Consider the following 21,447-nt stretch of genomic DNA (forward strand, 5'->3'; position numbering starts at 1 on the left):
ATAAAGACGCGGTCTACCTTTAAACCAAACTTTCTCTTTAAAAATTTCTAATTGATGTCTATATTCTGTCCAATTAAATGCTATTAGCTCTTAAAAATATATGTACCTTTAATGGTGGTGATGGTTAACATATGAATGACTTCTACATGAGTACATTTTGTTACTATATAGTATGTTATTAAAAATGTTTTTTAAAATACTATTAAACTGAGTAATTGTCAGCCATATTATTCACTAGCTTAGTACTTTACATGCCATCTAACACACAGTAGTGTGCTTTTTAGGGTAACAATGAGCCCCATTATACAGTTGTGCTCAAAAGTTTACATACCCCTGCAGAATTTTTGCTTCCTGGCCTTTTTTCAGAGAATATGAATGATAACATCAAAACTTTTTCTCCACTCATGGTTAGTGGTTGGGTGAAGCCATTTATTGTCAAACTACTGTGTTTTCTCTTTTTTACTCATAATGACAACCCAAAACATCCAAAGGACCCTGATCAAAAGGTTACATACACTGGTGATTTTCGCCTGATAACATGCACAGAAGTTTACACAAATAGGTTTGAATGACTACTAAAGGTTACTGTTAGGGACGGCGGAACGCACCAAATATAAATAATAGGAGGTGCGTTCGCCGCCCGGGGTCCACCGTGCGGTAGGTGACTAGACCGCTGCTGGACAATGGCAGATGCACCAGAAGGTGCCGTAGTGCGCACGGGTTAACGTCACCCGGACGCTAGGAGCGGCTCTGTTCAGACACAGAGTCGCTTGGCAAAAATATATGCAAAGACGCTGGCCCTGTTAACGTCACAGGAGCCGGCGTGTGGCGTCGCAGCCGCGAACACCAATAGCTGCTGATATTGCAGCGGAGCGTCAGCTAAGGCCGCAAGCGTCAGCGCCGAGAACCGGGCGCCGACGGACGCTAGTGTAGGCGTGGAGCAAGTGGCGTGTAGCTTGCCACAACCCTGGAGCTGACTATGCACACTCAGTCACTACTCGTAATATCAGAGGGTAGGGGTTTCATAATGAGTCAGACACCAGTCCATGCATCCATCACCATACACACACAGAATAATATGCTACACTAGCGCATGGCCGAGCCGCCATGCGGGGCTTTTATAGCCATGCGCTTCCAGGACCTTCCAATACTTTAGGAAGGACCAATCAGATCCGACACAGGACCTGCACATGTGACCCCTGCATTCGAGTGAGAGGGCACGTTGCGGGCATGCCCAGTAGCACGGCACGGGGACTTAGCCTCTGGAGCGGTTCCCTGCAAAGCAGGCTGCGCTACCATTGCTGCACCAGAGGTGGCAGCAACATCCAGGCTCACAGAACGAGTCTGAGGAGAATTCCTGGTTCGCCGTGATTGCTGAGCAGGAGTCCGAGCGGTCGGAGGAGAATGGGAGACCGCAGGATGTCTGGCTCTGGATTCCCACTGTGCAGTGCCAGGAATCTGATGCCTAACATTCCCCCCCCTCCTAGGGCCTCCCCCTCTGAGCCTCACTGCGCTCAAAGGCCGCGATCAGGAGCGGTGCATGAATGTTTTCCACCGGCTCCCAGGTCCGAGCCTCGGGACCATGACCCTTCCAGTCCACCAAATAAAATTTTTTGCCACGGACAAACCTGCGCCCCACAATGGCGTTAACCTCAAACTCGTCAGACGATAAGTCTGATGACCCGGCAGATGACTCAGAAAACCGGATCATGTGAACTGGTTTGAGGAGGGACACAAGGAACACGTCCGAAATGGCCAAATGTGGAGGAAGAGCCAGGCGGTAGACCACCGAGCTAAGTCGCTCGAGGACCTTGAATGGTCCAATGTATCGCGGTGCGAACTTGGGAGACTCGACCTGCAGTTTAATATTTCGGGTAGAGAGCCATACCATGTCGCCAGGGGAGAAGCTTGGCGCGGTGCCGCCGATGCGTGTCAGCGGACGCCCTCATCCTTTCTTTCGATGTCCGGATAGCATCCTGAGTGTGATCCCAAATGTCCCGGGCCTCCACTGCCCAGTCTGCCACCCTGGAGTCAGTGGAGGACACTGGCATCGGGACAGGGACGCGTGGATGTTGACCGTAGTTTAAGAGGAAGGGCGTCTGTCCAGTGGAATCAGCCACCGCATTGTTTAGGGCAAATTCAGCCCAAGGTAGCAGGGATGCCCAGTCATCCTGCCTGGCAGAGACAAAATGCTGTAGATAGGTGACCAAGGTTTGATTGGCTCTCTCGACCAAGCCATTCGTCTCGGGATGGTAGGCGGAGGACAGATTTAGCTCGATGCTGAGTAGGCTGCAGAGCTCCCTCCAAAACCGAGACGCAAACTGGGGACCTCGGTCACTCACGATTTTGTCCAGCATGCCATGCAAACGGAATACGTGCTTAATAAACAAAGTGGCCAGACCTCGAGCGGAAGGCAGGCGTGCGAGTGGCACCAGGTGCACCATTTTGGAAAAATGGTCGGTGACCACCCAGATGACCGTACTGCCACCAGACTTGGGCAGGCCAACTATGAAATCCATGCCAACCATCTCCCACGGTCTATCCGCCACTGGCAGGGGATACAACAGCCCCGCCGGCCTCTGTCTAGAGGGTCTGTTTCGAGCACACGAGACGCATGCTTGCACGTATTCCTTGACATCTCGAGCCATATGTGGCTACCAATATGACCTTGCCAGGAGTTCGGTGGTCCGTTTATTGCCAAAATGACCACCCACCCTGGAGGCATGTGCCCAGGCGAGGACCTCCGGCCGTAGCTGAGGAGGCACCAAGGTCTTGCCTGGTGGCACTGACTCGAGAGCGACTGGAGCCATGGTCGTAAAACGCTCCAGCGGGAGAATTAATCGAGGCTCAGCCTCTCCTTCTTCCGCCGAGACCACCGAGCGTGAGAGAGCATCCGCCCGGACGTTCTTCTCTCCAGAAAGGTAGTGCAGGGTGAAGCGGAAGCGGGAAAAGAAGAGCGACCACCTAGCCTGACGGGAGTTCAGGCACTGGGCAGTCTGTAAATAGACCAGATTTTTATGGTCCGTATATACCTGGAAGGGAAACCGAGCCCCCTCCAGGAGATGTCTCCATTCTGAAAAGGCCAACTTCATGGCTAGCAGCTCCCTGTCACCGATGGAGTAATTCTTCTCTGCCGGTGAGAAGGTCTTTGAGAAGAAGAAGCAGGGATGCTTCCGACCTTGAGCGTCCTTTTGGAAAAGAACTGCTCCTGTACCGACAGAGGAGGCATCTACCTCTAGTATAAATGGCTTGTTCACATCGGGAAGATGTAGGATGGGAGCGCCAGCAAAATGACACTTTATAGCCGAGAAGGCCTTGGAGACCTGTTCAGACCAAGCGTTGGGGTTAGCTCCTTTTTTGGTGAGAGCAACCAAAGGAGCTACCAGGGTGGAAAAGTGCGGTATAAACTGGCGGTAATAGTTCACGAACCCCAGAAAGCGCTGCACCGCTTTGAGTGAATGAGGTTCTTGCCAGTCCATTACCGCTTGCAGTTTGGCAGGATCCATGGCCAGCCCCTGGGCCGAGATGATATAGCCCAGGAACGGCAAGGACTCCTGCTCAAACTGGCACTTCTCCAGCTTGGCAAAGAGGGAATTCGCCCGCAGACGGTCGAAGACCCTGCAGACGTCCCTCCGGTGGGTAGTCAAATCTGGCGAAAAGATGAGTATATCATCCAGATATACCACCACCGAGGTAGATAGTATTTCGCAGAAGACGTCGTTGACAAAATCCTGGAAGACAGCTGGCGCATTACAAAGGCCAAAAGGCATAACGAGATATTCGTAATGGCCATCCCTGGTATTAAAAGCTGTCTTCCATTCGTCTCCTTCGCGAATGCGGATCAGGTTGTATGCCCCTCGCAGATCCAACTTAGTAAAGATCTGGGCCCCTCGCAACCTGTCAAACAACTCGGAGATCAACGGTAGAGGGTATTTGTTTTTAACCATGATCGCATTGAGACCTCTGTAGTCAATGCAGGGGCTTAACTCTCCGCTCTTCTTCTGAACGAAGAAGAACCCTGCACCAGCCGGTGACACCGACTTTCTGATAAAGCCTCTAGCCAGGTTCTCCCGGATGTATTGTGACATAGCTTCAGTCTCAGGGAGAGATAGTGGATACACACAGCCTCTAGGAGGTTCTGTGCCTGGCATGAGGTCTATCGGGCAGTCGTAAGGACGGTGCGGCAGGAGCGTCTCTGCAGATTTTTTGGAGAAGACGTCCGTGTATTGGTGGTAGGGTTTAGGTAGTGCGGAGAGATCCGCAGGCACTTCAGTGGAAGCCACCTGAAGACTGCCCCTCAGACATCTCCCCTCGCAGTCCTTGCTCCAGGCCAATATCTTCCCTGTCGCCCACTCGATATGGGGAGAGTGGCACCAAAGCCAGGGAACCCCGAGCAGCACCTGATCGATGCCGTCGGGCAGGATTAGCAGGGACAGAGTCTCGTGATGAGAGGGTGAGATCGTGAGCCCTAGTGGAGCTGTCTGATGGGTCACCTGAGAGGGTAATGGTGCTCCGTTAACCACCCTGATGGTCAGAGGCTGAGGTAATAATACCAGGGAAATGGCGTGTTTCTGGGTGAAGGTAGAAGACATAAAATTCCCCTCGGCCCCAGAGTCCATGGTAACCTCTGCCTCCCAGGTGGAGGACCCACTGTCTAAGATGCCCCGGAATACCGGCTTGGGTGAGAAGGGTTTTTTATTGGACTGCCCACTACCTACGGCCACTGGGCGTGGACGCCTTTTTGCCCGCAGAGGACAAGTGCTAGCCGGGTGACCAAACTGTCGGCACTGATAGCAACGTGCAGAGCTTCGCATCGGTCGTGGCTTAGAGCCGGTGCGAGACACCTCCATAGGTTCAGAGGGTGAAAGCTCCTGTGCGGGGTATATTAGTGGTTCGGTGAATGTGGGAGCCAAGTTAACCCAAGTCTGGACAGTGCCCGTTCTAGCCCGCGCTCCGTAAACCGGAGGTCAATGCGGGTAGAAACGGCAATCAAATCCTCCAGACTTGTGGGAACCTCTCTGGTAGCTAGAGCGTCTTTAACGTGCTCAGCCAACCCTCTCCAAAACACCGGGACTAAGACTTTGTCCGGCCACTCTAACTCGGAAGCCAATGTCCGGAACCGGACGGCATAATGGCTGACCGAGAGTGACCCCTGTGTTAGGGAGAGTAATTGTAAAGAGGTGTCATACGTGATCCGTGGTCCCAAAAAGACCTGCTTCAGGGCCGCGAGGAACTGCGCAGCACCCTGAACCACGGGATCATCACGTTCCCACAATGGCGTGGCCCATTGTAATGCTCTGCCAGACAAAAGTGACACAATAAACCCCACCTTAGCCCGCTCTGTAGGAAACCGGGCAGCCAGTAACTCAAGCTGAATTGAGCACTGACTGACGAATCCCCTACAGGTGGAGCTGTCACCCAAAAATTTGTCGGGAAGCGGGAGGCGAGAAAGTGTCGGCATGGGCAAAAGAGCGGGCACACGTGAGACAGCCTCGGCGACTGTATGGGCTGCAGTTAGCGCGGTATTCGCTGCTGAGTTGGCGCTCTCAATAGCCGCCAACCTGCTCTCCAGCTGCCTAATATAGCGCTGCAACTGCTGCACGTCTGCCATTGCCAGCCAGACCCTGGCGCTAGTGTAATGTTAGGGACGGCGGAACGCACCAAATATAAATAATAGGAGGTGCGTTCGCCGCCCGGGGTCCACCGTGCGGTAGGTGACTAGACCGCTGCTGGACAATGGCAGATGCACCAGAAGGTGCCGTAGTGCGCACGGGTTAACGTCACCCGGACGCTAGGAGCGGCTCTGTTCAGACACAGAGTCGCTTGGCAAAAATATATGCAAAGACGCTGGCCCTGTTAACGTCACAGGAGCCAGCGTGTGGCGTCGCAGCCGCGAACACCAATAGCTTCTGATATTGCAGCGCAGCGTCAGCTAAGGCCGCAAGCGTCAGCGCCGAGAACCGGGCGCCGACGGATGCTAGTGTAGGCGTGGAGCAAGTGGCGTGTAGCTTGCCACAACCCTGGAGCTGACTATGCACACTCAGTCACCACTCGTAATATCAGAGGGTAGGGGTTTCATAATGAGTCAGACACCAGTCCATGCATCCATCACCATACACACAAAGAATAATATGCTACACTAGCGCATGGCTTTTATAGCCATGCGCTTCCAGGACCTTCCAATACTTTAGGAAGGACCAATCAGATCCGACACAGGACCTGCACATGTGACCCCTGCTCTCCAGTGAGAGGGCACGTTGCGGGCATGCCCAGTAGCACGGCACGAGGACTTAGCCTCTGGAGCGGTTCCCTGCAAAGCAGGCTGCGCTACCATTGCTGCACCGGAGGTGGCAGCAACATCCAGGCTCACAGAACGAGTCTGAGGAGAATGCCTGGTTCGCTGTGATTGCTGAGCAGGAGTCCGAGCGGTCAGAGGAGAATGGGAGACCGCAGGATGTCTGGCTCTGGATTCCCGCTGTGCAGTGCCAGGAATCCGACGCCTAACAGTTACATCTTCACATGTGACCTATTTGCTTGTAATCACTGTGCGTGCATAAAAGCTGAGTGAGTTTCTGGGATCCAGACAGACTCTGCATGTTTCATCCAGCCACTGATGTTTCTAGATTGTGAGTCTTGGGGAAAGAAAAGAATTGTTAATGGATCTAAGGGAAAAGGAAGTTAAACTGTATAAAACAGGGAAGGGATACAAAAAGATATCCAAGGAATTTGTAATGCCAGTCAGCAGTGTTCAAACTGATTAACAAATGGAAAATCAGGGCCTCTGTAAAAACAAAACCACGGTCAGGCAGACAAACAAAAATTTTGTCCACAACTGCCAGGAAAATTGTTCGGGATGCAAAGAAAAATCTGCAAATAACATCAGCTGGCATACTGGACTCTCTGAAGACTAGCAATGTGGCTGTTTCAAGATGCACAATAAGGAGGCAGTTGTAGAAAAATGGGCAGCATGGTTGAGTCGCCAGAAGACAGCCATTACTGCGCAAATGCCACAAAGTATCTCGCCTACAATACGCAAAACAGCAGAGACAAGGCTCAAAACTTCTGGAACAAGGTAATTTGGAGTGATGTGGTCAAAATTTAACTTTTTTGACCACAACCATGAACATTACATTTGGAGAGAGGTCAACAAGGCCTATGTTGAAAGGTACAGCATTCCTACTGTAAAGCACAGATGTGGATCACTGATGTTTTGGGGATGTGTGAGCTGTAAAGGCACAGGAAACTTATCAAAGTTGAAGGAAAGATGAATGCAGCATGTTATCAGCAAGTACTTGGATGTTCCAACATGACAATGATCCAAAACACAAGGCCAAGTCGACCTGTCATTGGCTACAGCAGAAAAAATTGAAGATTCTGGAGTGGCCATCTCAGTCTCCTTACCTCAATATCATTGAGCAACTCTAAGGAGATCTCAAGCCCACAGTTCATGCTAGAGAGCACAGGAATTTACAGGAACTAGAGGCTTTTTGCCAAGAAGAGTGGGCAGCTTTACCATCTGAGAATATAAAGAACCTCATCCACAACTACCACAAAAGACTTCAAGCTGTCATTGATGTTAGAGGGGGCAATACACGGTATTAAGAAATGGGGTATGTGAACTTTTGATCAGTGTCATTTGGATGTTTTGGGTTGTCATTATGATTTAAAAAGAGAAAACACAGTAGTTTGACAATAAATGGCTTTACTCAACCATTAACCATGAGTGGAGAAAAAGTTTTGGTGTTATCATTCATATTCTCTGATAAAAGCAAAAATTCTGCCAGGGTTTGTAAACTTTTGAGCACAACTGTAGATTGGTTCCCTACTCTTTTTGGATATACATTTAATGATACAACTTTAATTTACAATTGGATTTTCATCTATTATTTTAATAGAAGTAAAGTGATGACTATAATGTTTAATATTAGTTATGACATCAAGAGAAGCCTTTGGGTTATTGATTGTTCACTTTAAGACTACATTTATTTTGAGTAAATAAATTGTTCTTGATTTTCATATATATCATGTCCTCCCTAATTCGTCCCTGGAAGCATCATAGAAAATTGTAGATTTTCCACAAACTGAATGTAATGCTACTGGCAGAACATGATCACTAAGCCAAAAATACAATGTGTAATTTATATCAAACTTACTCAAAGGGGCAGGCCACATCATCTTTACATTAACAGATGTGATGGGGACATGTTTTTGTAGCACTTACTACTATTTAAGTATGAAAGATTCCCCTCCTGCTCTTGTTAGGGCAGCGTTCCTCACAGACTGTACCGCTCTCCAGTCCACACAATGGCCGCTGAAGGAGGAGCATGTGACCAAACCTGTTCATCAGCTCTTTCAAGAGGAGGAGGCTGATGTACCGGTCTGGCCTGACGTTCCTCCACCAGCAGCCATAAAATAAACTGTAGAGCGGTGCACTTGTAAACAGGTTGCGGGATGCATTGACAGACAGAAGGCAGAACAAGGGTTAAACAAATGTAACAATTTAATGGAACAGGGTATTCACTCCTTGCAGGGAAGTAAATGGTTAAAGAATGGATTATAAGAGTGATGGAAGTAAAACAATAGCAGTCCAGTTAAGGAATTTATTGTGCCCTTTATGCTCCTCCTCAGCCGGTGATCCCACAGGGGTTGTAGCAGCGGCAGCGTCCGGAGAAATGTCCTCTGATGGGGTCCTTTAAACAATGGTCCGCCTTCTGGCAGCAGCGGTCGATCTCCTGTACCTTCCGCTGAGCCCCTAGTCCATAAATATTTGCGGCCGAAGCAAACAAGGCTGTGGACATCCCAGTACCAAAAGGGAATAGGACCAAAGTCACTGCTAGGGAAGAGCGCAAGATTCTGTATGGTACTCGCCCCTTCTCTCCTCTACTTGTGTGCGATACTCGCAGTCACTGAGTGCACGACACCTCTGTCTTCAACGATCCAGCTGGAGTCGGCAGGGACCAACCAACATAGCCGGTCGTGGTGAACTCAGGGGATGGAGCACGTTGCTCACCCGCCTGCGTGCTGCTGCTAGTTGGCTCCACACTGCTGGCTGCTGCGCGCACTTTTGCTTTTATCTTGCCACTCCTACCAGGATCATGAGGTTGGTCCAGCTCCTCATTCTTTCCCCCGGGCAACAAGGGAGGCAGCCTCAACAGTTCTGGACCCGGCTCGGTACAGATACCCGCAGCCTGATCCTCCTTGCACATTCTGAAAGGAAAGATGCACTAAGAAGTACAAGGGACAAACCTGTCATACGTATATAGTAGGAAGGGCTGCAGAATCATGAACCCAACATATCTGATAAAATAAAGATAATGTGGCTGACCCAGTTACCTCATTGTGCAGCCAGCAATAGACAGCGTAACACAGAAGTAACAGGAAGAAAAAGTGCAAAAATAATTATTTTGCCCCAATTATATGTATTTAAGTTAGAAACAAATTGTTCTTAAAAGATGAACAACCCATTTAGCATAATCAAATATAATTTTATTTACAATATTCTTCAAATTTATAACTAATTTCAAGAACTTTTTTTTTCAGGATTTGGAGATCTTGGAATAACATTTAGGCAACCCAATATTGCGAATCATGGCAATAATACCACGTGCTCTAGAGATAGCCGGGTCAACCAAGTAGTCTTCCCCGTGGCTTACTCAATCCTCTTCATTGCTGGATTCTTAATGAACGGCTTAGCAATTATTGTGTTTTTCCAGTTACCAAGCAAATCTAATTTCATAATTTTTCTGAAAAACTCAGTTATATCTGATACCTTAATGATCATGACCTTTCCATTCAAGATTCTAGGAAAAGCAAGACTTGAACTTTGGCAACTGAAAGGATTTGATTGTCGATTTACCTCAGTGGTTTTCTATTTCACTATGTACATTAGTATTATTTTCCTTGGACTTATCACTATAGATCGATATAAGAAAACTGTGAAACCCTTTGACAACTCGGGTACCAAAAAAACACTTTCAGCCAAGATCTTATCAGCCTCAATCTGGATGATCATGTTTTTTCTCTCGTTACCCAATATGATTTTAACAAACAAACCATTGACACCTGAAAATGTACGCAGCTGTGCAGACCTTAAGTCTGAATTTGGGAAGACTTGGCATGAAATTGTGAACCTCACATGCCAGATCATCTTTTGGGTAACATTTGCTATTATAGTGGTATGCTATCTATTGATAACCAAAAAGTTGTTTCAATCGTATAAAAGGACTAGAAGGGAGCAAAAACAATCCAGAAAAAAAGTGAACGTAAAAGTGTTCATTATAATTGGCGTGTTTTTCATTTGCTTTGTCCCTTACCATTTTGCAAGGATTCCTTACACATTAAGTCAAACCCGGGAATGGTTCCGCTGCTCGGATCAATATACACTTTTCTATCTCAAAGAGAGCACTATGTTCCTGTCTTCCTTGAATGCCTGCCTGGATCCCTTTATTTACTTCTTTCTTTGTAAATCTTTTCGAAATTCATTGATTGCTATGTGGAAGAGAAAACGAGGGGGTTTCTTGGCTTTTTCACGACGGAGGGCATCTAAGCGATACACTATCAGCAGTACTGAGACTAATATATGAACTGCTCTGCAATGAATGATGCAGAATGGTAGAACTCTAAGTATGGCTAACAGCGATATACTCATTTTTATGTTATGCAATGTAATGTCTATTAGGAATAAACATATACATATTCATATGTTTTCTTTTCTCTTGTTTTAGGAAATGCGTACTATAATGTTTTAAGAACAAAAGATAACCCATTTTAAGCTGGCTTTAAAGTGATTTTTTTTACTTTTAGAAAGTTGGACTATTCTTTTAAAGTATAGATAGTACTCACCTTCTGCAGCACCGAATACCACACTGCTCCTCCAGTTTCTGTAGTTTGGCCCCAGTGGTGACATCACATCAACAGTGCGCATCACCACTGTAGCAAATCACTGATCTCAGCCGCTCGGGCCATTACATAGGCAGAGCTGCTGAGCTCAGTGATTGGCTGCAGTGGTTATGTGAGCTGTCAACAGAGCTGAGATGGTGAGCTGGCTGAGATGGTGAGCTGGGACTGGAGCAGGTGGATGTGTGGGGTGAATACTATCTAGTTTTGATATTTTACATTACAGAGATCATTTGGAGTCCACTTTTATAAATGTGGAAAACCCCTTTAAGGTCTAGTTACATAAATTATCTCTATATATAAAAATGAATGTGTGTGTGTGTATCACCAACCAATCACGAAGCATCTTTCATTTCACCAGAGCTGTTTAAAAGAAGCTGAGCTGTGATTGGTTGCTATGTGCAACAGTTTTCCCACTCCAGAAAACACCTCAGCAGACACTGAAATGGTGAGAGAAATCTAGCATCCCTGGGAAAATAAGTTTCCAGATATTGTTTGCCCCCAGAAAGGAGCAGAAAGCACATGACAGAAATGAATCCCCCCCCCACCTGTGCCCATATACACATCACACATCCTCCATCCATAGGCACATCTTCCCTCTTAAAGGGATCATTGGTATGGAAGTTAGGGCAAATCCATCCAGCGCTTTAGTACTGACCCCAGGACTCTCTTAAAGGGATTCCCGGTATGGAAGTCAAGGAAAATCCCTCAGTGCTCTGATTCTGACCCCAGGCTTCTATTAAAGGGATCATTGGTATGGAAGTCAGGGAAAATCCATCCAGCGCTTTGGTTCTAACCACAAGCCTCTCTTAAAGGAATCCCCGGTATGGAAGATAGAACAATTCCACTCAGCATTCTGGTTCTGACACCAGGCTCTCTTAAAGGGATCCCCGGTACGGAAGTCAGGGAAATTGCCTTCAAATGCTCTAGTACTGATCCCAGGCTCTCTTAAAGGGATCTCCTGTATGGAAGTTAGGGCAAATCCCTCAGCGCTCTGAATCTGACCCCAGGATTCTATTAAAAGGATCATTGGTATGGAAGTCAGGGCAAATCCACTCAGCACTCTGCTTCTGATCTCAGGCTCTCTTAAATGGATCCCCGGTAAGGAAGTGAGGGCAAATTCACTCTGCGCTCTGATTCTGACCCCAGGCCCCTCTTAAAGGGATCCCTGGTACGGAAGTGAGGGCAAATACACTCTGTGCTTTGGTACAGACCCCAGGCCTCTCTTAAAGGGATCTCCGGTATGGAAGTTAGGGCAAGTCTGTCAGCGCACTGATACTGATCCCAGGCTGATGAGATGATGCGGGATATTAGGGGGAGTAGTCCAGTGGCTCTGGCTGATGGAATGATGTGGGATATTAGGGGTAGTAGTTCGGTGGCTCTGGCTGACAGGATGATGTGGGATATTAGGGGTAGTAGTCCGGCGGTGGTAACGGGATGATGTGGGATATTAGGAGTAGTTGTCCGGTGGCTATGGCTGACGGGATGATGTGGGATATTAAGGGTATTAGTCTGGTGGCTCTGGCTGACGGGATGATGTGGGATATTGGGAGTAGTTGTCCGGTAGCTATGGCTGACGGGATGATGTGGGATATTAGGGGTAGTAGTCTTGCATTCTGCCCCATCATGTCTTGCATTCTGCCCCCATGTCTTGCAATCTGCCCCAACATATCTTGCATTCTGCCCCATCATGTCTTGCATTCTGCCCCATCATGTCTTGCAATCTGCCCCCATGTCTGCATTCTGCCCCATGTCTTGCATTCTGCCCCCATCATGTCTGCCCCCTTGTCTTGCATTCTGCCCCATCATGTCTGCCCCATGTCTTGCAATCTGCCCCCATGTCTGCATTCTGCCCCTTCAGGTCTGCAATCTGCCCCATGTCTTGCATTCTGCCCCATCATGTCTTGCATTCTGCCCCATCATGTCTTGCATTCTGCCCCATCAAGTCTTGCAATCTGCCCCATGTCTGCATTCTGCCCCATGTCTTGCATTCTGCCCCCATCATGTCTTGCAATCTGCCCCCATGTCTGCATTCTACCCCCGTGTCTTGCATTCTGCCCCATCATGTCTGCCCCCTTGTCTTGCATTCTGCCCCATTATGTCTGCCCCCATGTCTTGCAATCTGCCCCAATGTCTGCATTCTGCCGCATCAGGTCTGCAATCTGCCCCATGTCTTACTTTCTGCCCCATGTCTGCATTCTGCCCCATGTCTTGCATTCTGCCCCATCATGTCTGCATTCTGCCCCGTGTCTGCATTCTGCCCCGTGTCTTGCATTCTGCCCCCATGTCTTACATTTTGCCCCATCATGTCTGCTCCCATGTCTTGTAATCTGCCCCCGTGTCTCAGTCAACCCCGGGCCCCCCGGATTGCCGCTTTCAATAAAAAAAAAGACAAGTTCTGCTTACCTGGCCACGCACCAGCTGCAAAGCTCCCTCCACACAGCTGAATCGCGCACTTGCCATAGACTGACAATGACATCAGCCGCAGGTGACGTGCACGCTGCAGCTGATATCAGCTGCCAGCCTCTGATTGGCTGGCGGCTGTTAACTATTGATGTGCGGGCCAGTGGGCTAAAGATAGGGTTAGAGTTAGGGTTGGGATTAGGGTTAGGGGTGTGTTAGGGCTAGGTTTGTGGCTAGGGTTATGGTTAGGGTTGGGATTAGGGTTAGGGATGTGTTGGGGTTAGGGTTGGAGTTAGAATTGGGGAGTCAAATGGCGCTCCTTCCCTTCCGTGCTCTGCTATGCGCCGAAACAGTGATTTCCCCCCACAAATGGTGTATCAGCATACTCAGGACAAATTGCACAATAACTTTTGGGGTCCAATTTCTCCTGTTACCCTTAGGAAAATAAAATAAAAATGGATCTGAAATAAAAAAATTTTAAAAAAAAGTTAAATGTTTATTTTTTTTAAACATTCAAAAAATTCCTGTGAAGCACCTGAAGGCTTAATTAACTTCTTGATTATGGTTTTGAGCACCTTGAGGGGTGTAGTTTTTAGAATAGTGTCACTTTTGGGTATTTTCTATCATATAAACCCCTCAAAGTGACTTCAAGTGTGATGTGGTCCCCCCAAAAAATGGAGTTGTAAAAATGAAAAATCGCTGGTTAACTTTTAACCTTTATGAATTCCTAAAAATAAATTTTGGTTGCAAAATTGTGCTGATGTAAAGTAAACATGTGGGAAATGTTACTTATTACTGCATTTTGTGAAAATTTTTAAAATTTTCACCAAATTTCCATATTTTTCACAAATAAACGCAAGTTATATCGAAGAAATTTTATCACTAACATGAAGTACAATATGTCACGAGACAACAATGTCAGAATAACCAGGATCTATGGAAGCATTCCAGAGTTATTACCCCATAAAGGGACAGTGGTCAGAATTGTAAAAATTGGCCCAGTCATTAATGCGCAAACCACCCCTGGGGGCAAAGGGGCTAAGGTTTGGAGACTGGCTAGGACACGCCATGACCTTAATGTGCATCTTTTTGAGCCACTCCTTTTTTGCCTTGGCTGTATTTTTTGGGTCATTGTCTTGCTGGAAGACCCAGCCACGACCCATTTTTAATGTCCTGGCAGAGGGAAGGAGGATGTCACTCAGGATTTTAAGGTACATGGCTCCATCCATTCTCCCTTTGATGCAGTGAAGTAGTCCTGTTCCCTTAGCAGAGAATCACAACCAAAACATAATGTTTCCACCTCCATGTTTGACAGTGAGGACGGTGTTCTTTGGGTCATAGGCAGCATTTCTCTTCCTCCAAACATGGTGAGTTGAGTTAATGCCAAATAGCACAATTTTTGTCTCATCTGACCACAGCTCCTTCTCCCAGTCACTCACAGAATCATCCAGGTGTTCATTGGCAAACTTCAGACGGGCCTGCATGTGTACCTTCTTGAGCAGGGGGACCTTGCGGGCACTGCAGCATTTTAAACCTTTACGGCTTAACCCCTTAATGACCGCCGATACGCCTTTTAACGGCGGTAATTAAGGGTACTAAAACCACAGCGCCGTTAATTCACGGCGCTGTGATTTAAGTGAATAGCGCCCCCCAGTGTCAGATTTTCTCCGGGGTCTCGGCTGCCAGGGGTAGCTGAGACCCCAGAGAACATGAATCGGTCGGTTTTTACCTACCCCCGCTTTTGCGATCGCCGTTATATGCCTATAACGGCGACCGCAAAAAAAAAAAGCCGCGATTTTACATTTAGGGTCCCCGATCCCCCCCGGTACCTCTCCGTGGCCCTCCGTCCCCTCCGTCCCCTCCCAGTGGTCCCACGTCCCGCCGGCATCCTCCGATGGGCGCCGCCATCTTGAAAATGGCGGGCGCATGCTCCGCTGGCTCCGGCTCCGGCTGGCAGATTCCATTCATTATTTTGATCACTATGATAAACGATCATAGTGATCAAAATAAAAAAAAGTACATAACCCCCCATTTATCACTCCCTTTATAGGCCAATATAATGAAATAAAGAAAATATTTTTTTTTTCAGTTTTCCATTAGGGTTAGGGTTAGGGTAGCGTTAGGGCTAGGGTTAGGGTTAGGGTAGGGTTAGGGCTAGGGTTTGGGCTAGGGTTAGGGCTAGGGTTAGGGCTAGGGTTAGGGTTAGGGTTGGGCTAGGGTTAGGGTTAGGGTTAGGGTTGGGCTAGGGTTAGGGTTGGGCTAGGGTTAGGGTTGGGCTAGGGTTGGGCTAGGGTTGGGCTAGGGTTAGGGCTAGGGTTAGGCTAGGGTTAGGGTTGTGCTAGGGCTAGGGCTGGGCTAGGGTTAGGGCTCGGGTCACGACAAGGGTTAGAATTAGGGTTAGGGCGAACTAGAATTAGAGTTAGAATTAGGATTAGGGATTAGGGTTGGGATTAGGGTTAGGGTTGGGATTAGGGTTAGGGGTGTGTTGGGGTTAGGGTTGGAGCAAGAATTGAGGGGTTTCTAATATTTGCCAACTTTGGGGGTCTAAAAATTGGGGTCTAAAAAATCACTTTTGTGGAAATAAAAAAAGACTTTTTATTTTCACGGCTCTGCGTTTATAAACTTTTGTGAAGCGCTTGGGGGTTCAAAGTGCTCACCACACATCTAGATAAGTTCCTTAGGGGGTCTAATTTCCAAAATGGGGTCACTTGTGGGGGGTTTCCACTGTTTAGGCCCATCAGGGGCTCTGCAAGCGCAACATGATGCCCGCAGACCATTCCATCAAAGTCTGCATTCCAAAATGGCACTCCTTCCCTTCCGAGCTCTACCATGCGCCCAAACAGTGGTTCCCCCCCACATATGGGGTATCGGCGTACTCAGGACAAATCGCATAACAACTGTGCGGGTATGATTTCTCCTGTTACCCTTGTAAAAATAAAAATTTGGGGGCGAAAAGATCATTTTTGTGGAAAAAAATGGATTTTTTATTTTCACGGCTCTACGTTATAAACTTCTGTGAAGCACTTGAAGGTTCAAAGTGCTCACCACACATCTAGATAAGTTTCTTAATGGGTCTAGTTTCCAAAATGGGGTCACTTGTGGGGGGGTTTCCACTGTTTAGGCCCATCAGGGGCTCTGCAAGCGCAACATGATGCCCGCAGACCATTCCATCAAAGTCTGCATTCCAAAATGGCACTCCTTCCCTTCCGAGCTCTCCCATGCGCTCAAACAGTGGTTTCCCCCACATATGGGGTATCGGCGTACTCAGGACAAATCGCATAACAACTGTGCTGGTATGATTTCTCCTGTTACCCTTGTAAAAATAAATATTTGGGGGCAAAAAGATCATTTTTGTGGAAAAAAAATGGATTTTTTATTTTCACGGCTCTACGTTATAAACTTCTGTGAAGCACTTGAAGGTTCAAAGTGCTCACCACACATCTAGATAAGTTCCTTAATGGGTCTAGTTTCCAAAATGGGGTCACTTGTTGGAGGTTTCAACTGTTTAGGCACATTAAGGGCTCTCCGAACGCAACATGGCATCCGATCTCAATTTTTCAGCCAATTCTGCGTTGAAAAAGTCAAACGGCGCTCCATCCCTTGCGAGCTCTGCCGTGTGCTGAAAAAGTGGTTTACCCCCACATATGGGGTATCAGCGTATTCAGGAGAAATTGTTCAACAAATTGTGTGGTTGATTTTCTCTTTTAACACTTGTGAAAATAAAAAAAATTGGTTCTGAAGTAAATTTTTTGCAAAAAAAAGTTAAATGTTAATTTTTTCCTTCCACATTGCTTTAGTTCCTGTGAAGCACTTAAAGGGTTAATAAACTTCTTGAATGTGGTTTTGAGCACCTTGAGGGGTCTAGTGTTTAGAATGGTGCCACTTTTGGGTATTTTCTGTCATGTACACCCCTCAAAATGACTTTAAATATGATGTGGTCCCTAAAAAAAATGGTTTTGTAAATTTTGTTGTAAAAATGAGAAATCGCTGGTCAACTTTTAACCCTTATAACTTCCTAACAAAAAAAAATTTTGCTTCCAAAATTGTGCTGATGTAAAGTAGACATGTGGAAAATGTTATTTATTAAGAAATTTGTGTGACACATTTCTCTGATTTGAGGGCATAAAAATTTAAAGTTTTAAAATTGCAAAATTTTCAAAATTTTCGCCATATTTCCGTTTTTTTCATAAATAAACACAAGACTTATCGAAGAAATTTTACCACTAACATGAAGTACAATATGTCACGAAAAAACAATCTTAGAATCAGCGGGATCCATTAAAGGGTTCCAGAGTTATAACCTCATAAAGTGACAGTGGTCAGAATTGTAAAAATTGGCCTGGTCATTAAGCTGCAAACTGGCTCTGTCGCTAAGGGGTTAATGTGATACCAATGGTTTTCTTGGTGACTGTGGTTCCAGCTGTCTTGAGATCATTAACAAGTTCCCCATGTGGAGTTTTATTCCGATCTCTCACCTTCCTTATGATTAAGGATACCCCACAAGGTGAGATTTTGTATGGTGCCCCAGATCGATGTCTTTTGACAGTCATTTTGTATTTCTTGCTATTGCAACAGTTGTCTCCTTCTCACCCAGCATCTTACTTATGGTTTTGTAGCCCATTTAAGCTTTGTGCAGGTCTATGATCTTGTCCCTGACATCCTCAGAAAGCTCTTTTGTCTTGCCCATATTGCAAAAGTTCGAGGATGACTGATTAATTGTTTGTGGACAGGGGTCTTTTATAAAGGTGACTATGTAAGACAGCTGTCTTTAATGCAGGTAACAAGTTGATTAAGAGCATCTATCTGGTCTGTAGGAGCCAGAACTCTTAATGGTTGGTAGGGGATCAAATACTTATTTCTCACAGCAAAATGCAAATAAATCTATATAATTTATACAATGTGATTTTCTGGATTTTACTTTTGATAGTCTATCTCTCAATGTTAAAATTAACCTACCCTTAAAATTATAGACTGTTCATGTCTTTTTCAGTGGGCAAACTTACAAAATCAGCAAGGGATCAAACAATTATTTTCTTCACTGTGTGTGTATATATATATATATATACATATATATATACACACACTAGCTGAGGAGCCCGGCGTTGCCTGGGCATAGTAACCAACTGTGGTTAGTTATAACAAATTATGATGATTATATTAAACATAAAAATTGTGCATCTAATCCTATCCTGTGTGATACTGACTGCTGAGCCGTGTATCTAATCGTATTCTGTGTAATACTGTCTGCTGAGCCGTGTATCTAATACTATTCTGTGTTATACTGTGTGCTGAGCTGCGTATCTAATCCTATCCTGTGTGATACTGCCTGCTGAGCCGTGTATCTAATCCTATACTGTGTGATACTGCCTGCTGAGCCGTGTATCTAATCCTATCCTGTGTGATACTGCCTGCTGAGCCATGTGCCTTAAGGTACTTTCACACTTAGCGATGCACCAGCGATCCCGACAATGATATGACCCGGTCAGGATCACTGATGCATCGCTAAGTGGTCTCTAGTGAGCTGCCAAACAGGCAGATCTCACCAGTGACATAGCAGCGGTCAGCGGTCGCTACTTACCTGTCAGACGAGGCGATGAAGACGTCCATCCACGCGTCGCTCGTCGCCACAGCAGGAAGCCCAGCAGGAAGCTGACGACGAGAAACGGCCCAGGCTGTTCTCGCGCGATCAGCAGCGGTGGAGCCGGTCGGAGGAAAGTATCACACATAGCGATATCACTAGCAATATCGCTATAACGTCACAAAACCAGTGATGTTATAGCGATATTGCTGGCGATATCGCTTAGTGTGACAGGCCCTTAATCCTCTCCTGTGTGATACTGCCTGCTGAGCCATGTGTCTAATCCTCTCCTGTGTGATACTGACTGCTGAGCTGTGTATCTAATCCTATCCTGTGTGATACTGACTGCTGAGCCGTGTATCTAATCCTATCCTGTGTGATACTGGGCTTCCCCTGCAGTCTGTGTCAGAGGGTGGTCTGTGTTGGTACGGTAATAAATTGTGTTATTTCCAGCTTTACAGAAGGACGATAACACCATAGAATTGATAAGAATAATAGGCCTCAGTTACCGCAACTGTCTACAAAGAAAACTGTTGCTGATAGCAACCAATCACAGCTCATTTTTCATCTTTTAAACAGCTCTGGGACAGCGTGGCGAGTTTTGAGTGGTGACTTTTGCGTTTCGACTTTTATGTGGTGAGGTTGGTGTACAGTATGTGTGGTGAAATGTGTGCTGAGGGTGGTATATGTGTTGAAGCACGTGGTAGTGTGTGGCACATTTTGTGTGTGTGTTCATATCCCCGTGTGTGGTGAGTATCCCATGTCAGGGCCCCACCTTAGCAACTGTAGGGTATATACTCTTTGGCGCCATCGCTCTCATTCTTTAAGTCCTCCTTGTTCACATCTGGCAGCTGTCAATTTGCCTCCAACACTTTTCCTTTCACTTTTTCCCCATTATGTAGATAGGGGCAAGATTGTTTGGTGAATAGGAATGCGTGGGGTTAAAATTTCACCTCACAACATAGCCTATGACGCTCTCGAGGTCCAGACGTGTGACTGTGCAAAATTTTGTGGCTGTAGCTACGACGGTGCAGATGCCAATACATACACTTTTTCCCCATTATGTAGATAGAGGCAAAATTGTTTGGTGAATTGGAACGCGCGGGGTTAAAATTTTGCCTCACAACATAGCCTATGATGCTCTCAGGGTCCAGACGTGTGACGGTGCCAAATTTTGTGGCTGTAGCTGCGACGGCGCGGATGCCAATCCCGGACATACATACATACACACCCACATTGAGCTTTATATATTAGATATATATACATATATATATATATATATATATATACACAGTATATATATATATATATATATACAGTTTAACAGTTTATACACAATTCTGCTCAGTTTCTCTGTCTCTTTTCCACGCTGTCCATAAATGAGAATAATAATTATAGTGATAATACTGTTCATCTTCCCTGTCAGGCTGACTATTATAAACTAGCTGTGTGTGCTGTGCTGTTATCCTGATAGGAGGTTAGCTGCGGTGTAACCCCAAATCTCTCCTACTAATAAGCTGCCAATGTGTTCGCTGAAGGTTGTGGCTCCAAATTCCTGTTATGATGAAGCAATATAAAGCAAGTGCCCAGATTTCATGCTTGGCAGCTCAACTGAAAATAAATTCTTTATTATGCCAACAGACCACCAGGAATTGGCTATATTCATTCACAACAGTGATAACTAGTGTTGAGCGATACCATCCGATATAGAGAAATATCGGTTTGGATTCGATCGGCCCGATACAAAAAAAAGTATCAGGTATCGCCGATTCCGATACCGGAAGTCCCATTCAAGTCAATGGGACAGAAATATCGGAATGAAAAAACCCCTTTCTTTACTTGCACATCCAGTTCGAGAGGGGGGAAGAATGTGGGCGGTGCGTGGGCGGACACTGTGCGTGTCTGTGTGTGCAGGCGGGGTCTGTGTGGGCCAGCCGGGGGTCTGTACGGGCCTGCCGGGGGCTTGTGCCGGCTGCCGGGGGTCTGTACGGGCCTGCCGGGGGCTTGTGCCGGCTGCTGGGGGTCTGTACAGGCCTGCCGAGAGCTTGTGCCGGCTGCCGGGGGTCTGTACAAGCCTGCCGGGGGCTTGTGCCGGCTACCGGGGGTCTGTACGGGCCTGCCGGGGGCTTGTGCCGGCTGGCGGGGGTCTGTACGGGCCTGCCGGGGGCTTGTTCCGGATGCCGGGGGTCTGTACGGGCCTGCCGGGGGCTTGTGCCGGCTGCTGGGGGTCTGTGCGGGCCTGCCGGGGGTTTGTGCCGGCTGCTGGGGGTCTGTGCGGGCCTGCTGGGGGTCTTGTGTGTGTGCAGGCATTGTCCGATGGGACTACAAGTCCCATCGGGCGATGCCTGCTACAATGACAGTGATTGACACATTAGCCAATGATGGGACAGTACTAGTCCCATCATCCGGCTAATGTGTTGAATGTAAAAAAAAAATATATATATATATATACATACTACATAGATACTACATATATTCTACATTCATACAACATACCTACATACATACATACTACATATATACTACATTCATACAACATACATACATACTACAATACTTACTACATACAT

The 21,447-nt window shown here is 46.9% G+C and overlaps 2 protein-coding genes across 3 annotated transcripts in view; one reads left to right on the top strand and one right to left on the bottom strand.

Moving 5' to 3' along the window:
* The window catches only part of LOC141092681 (P2Y purinoceptor 12-like), a 71,648-nt gene extending 60,949 nt beyond the window's left edge, over positions 1-10,699 (top strand). For both annotated transcript variants that reach the window (XM_073579055.1, XM_073579056.1), the window contains exon 3: positions 9,541-10,699. In XM_073579055.1, the coding sequence (XP_073435156.1) occupies positions 9,541-10,583 (1,043 nt within the window). In that variant the 3' untranslated portion in view covers positions 10,584-10,699. The remainder of the gene's footprint in view (positions 1-9,540) is intronic.
* The window catches only part of MED12L (mediator complex subunit 12L), a 1,194,146-nt gene that overhangs the window by 336,820 nt on the left and 835,879 nt on the right, over positions 1-21,447 (bottom strand).

This window comes from Dendrobates tinctorius, unplaced genomic scaffold (assembly GCF_039654945.1).
Source record: "Dendrobates tinctorius isolate UK_male_01 unplaced genomic scaffold, ASM3965494v1 ptg000060l, whole genome shotgun sequence".
NCBI lineage: Eukaryota > Metazoa > Chordata > Amphibia > Anura > Dendrobatidae > Dendrobates > Dendrobates tinctorius.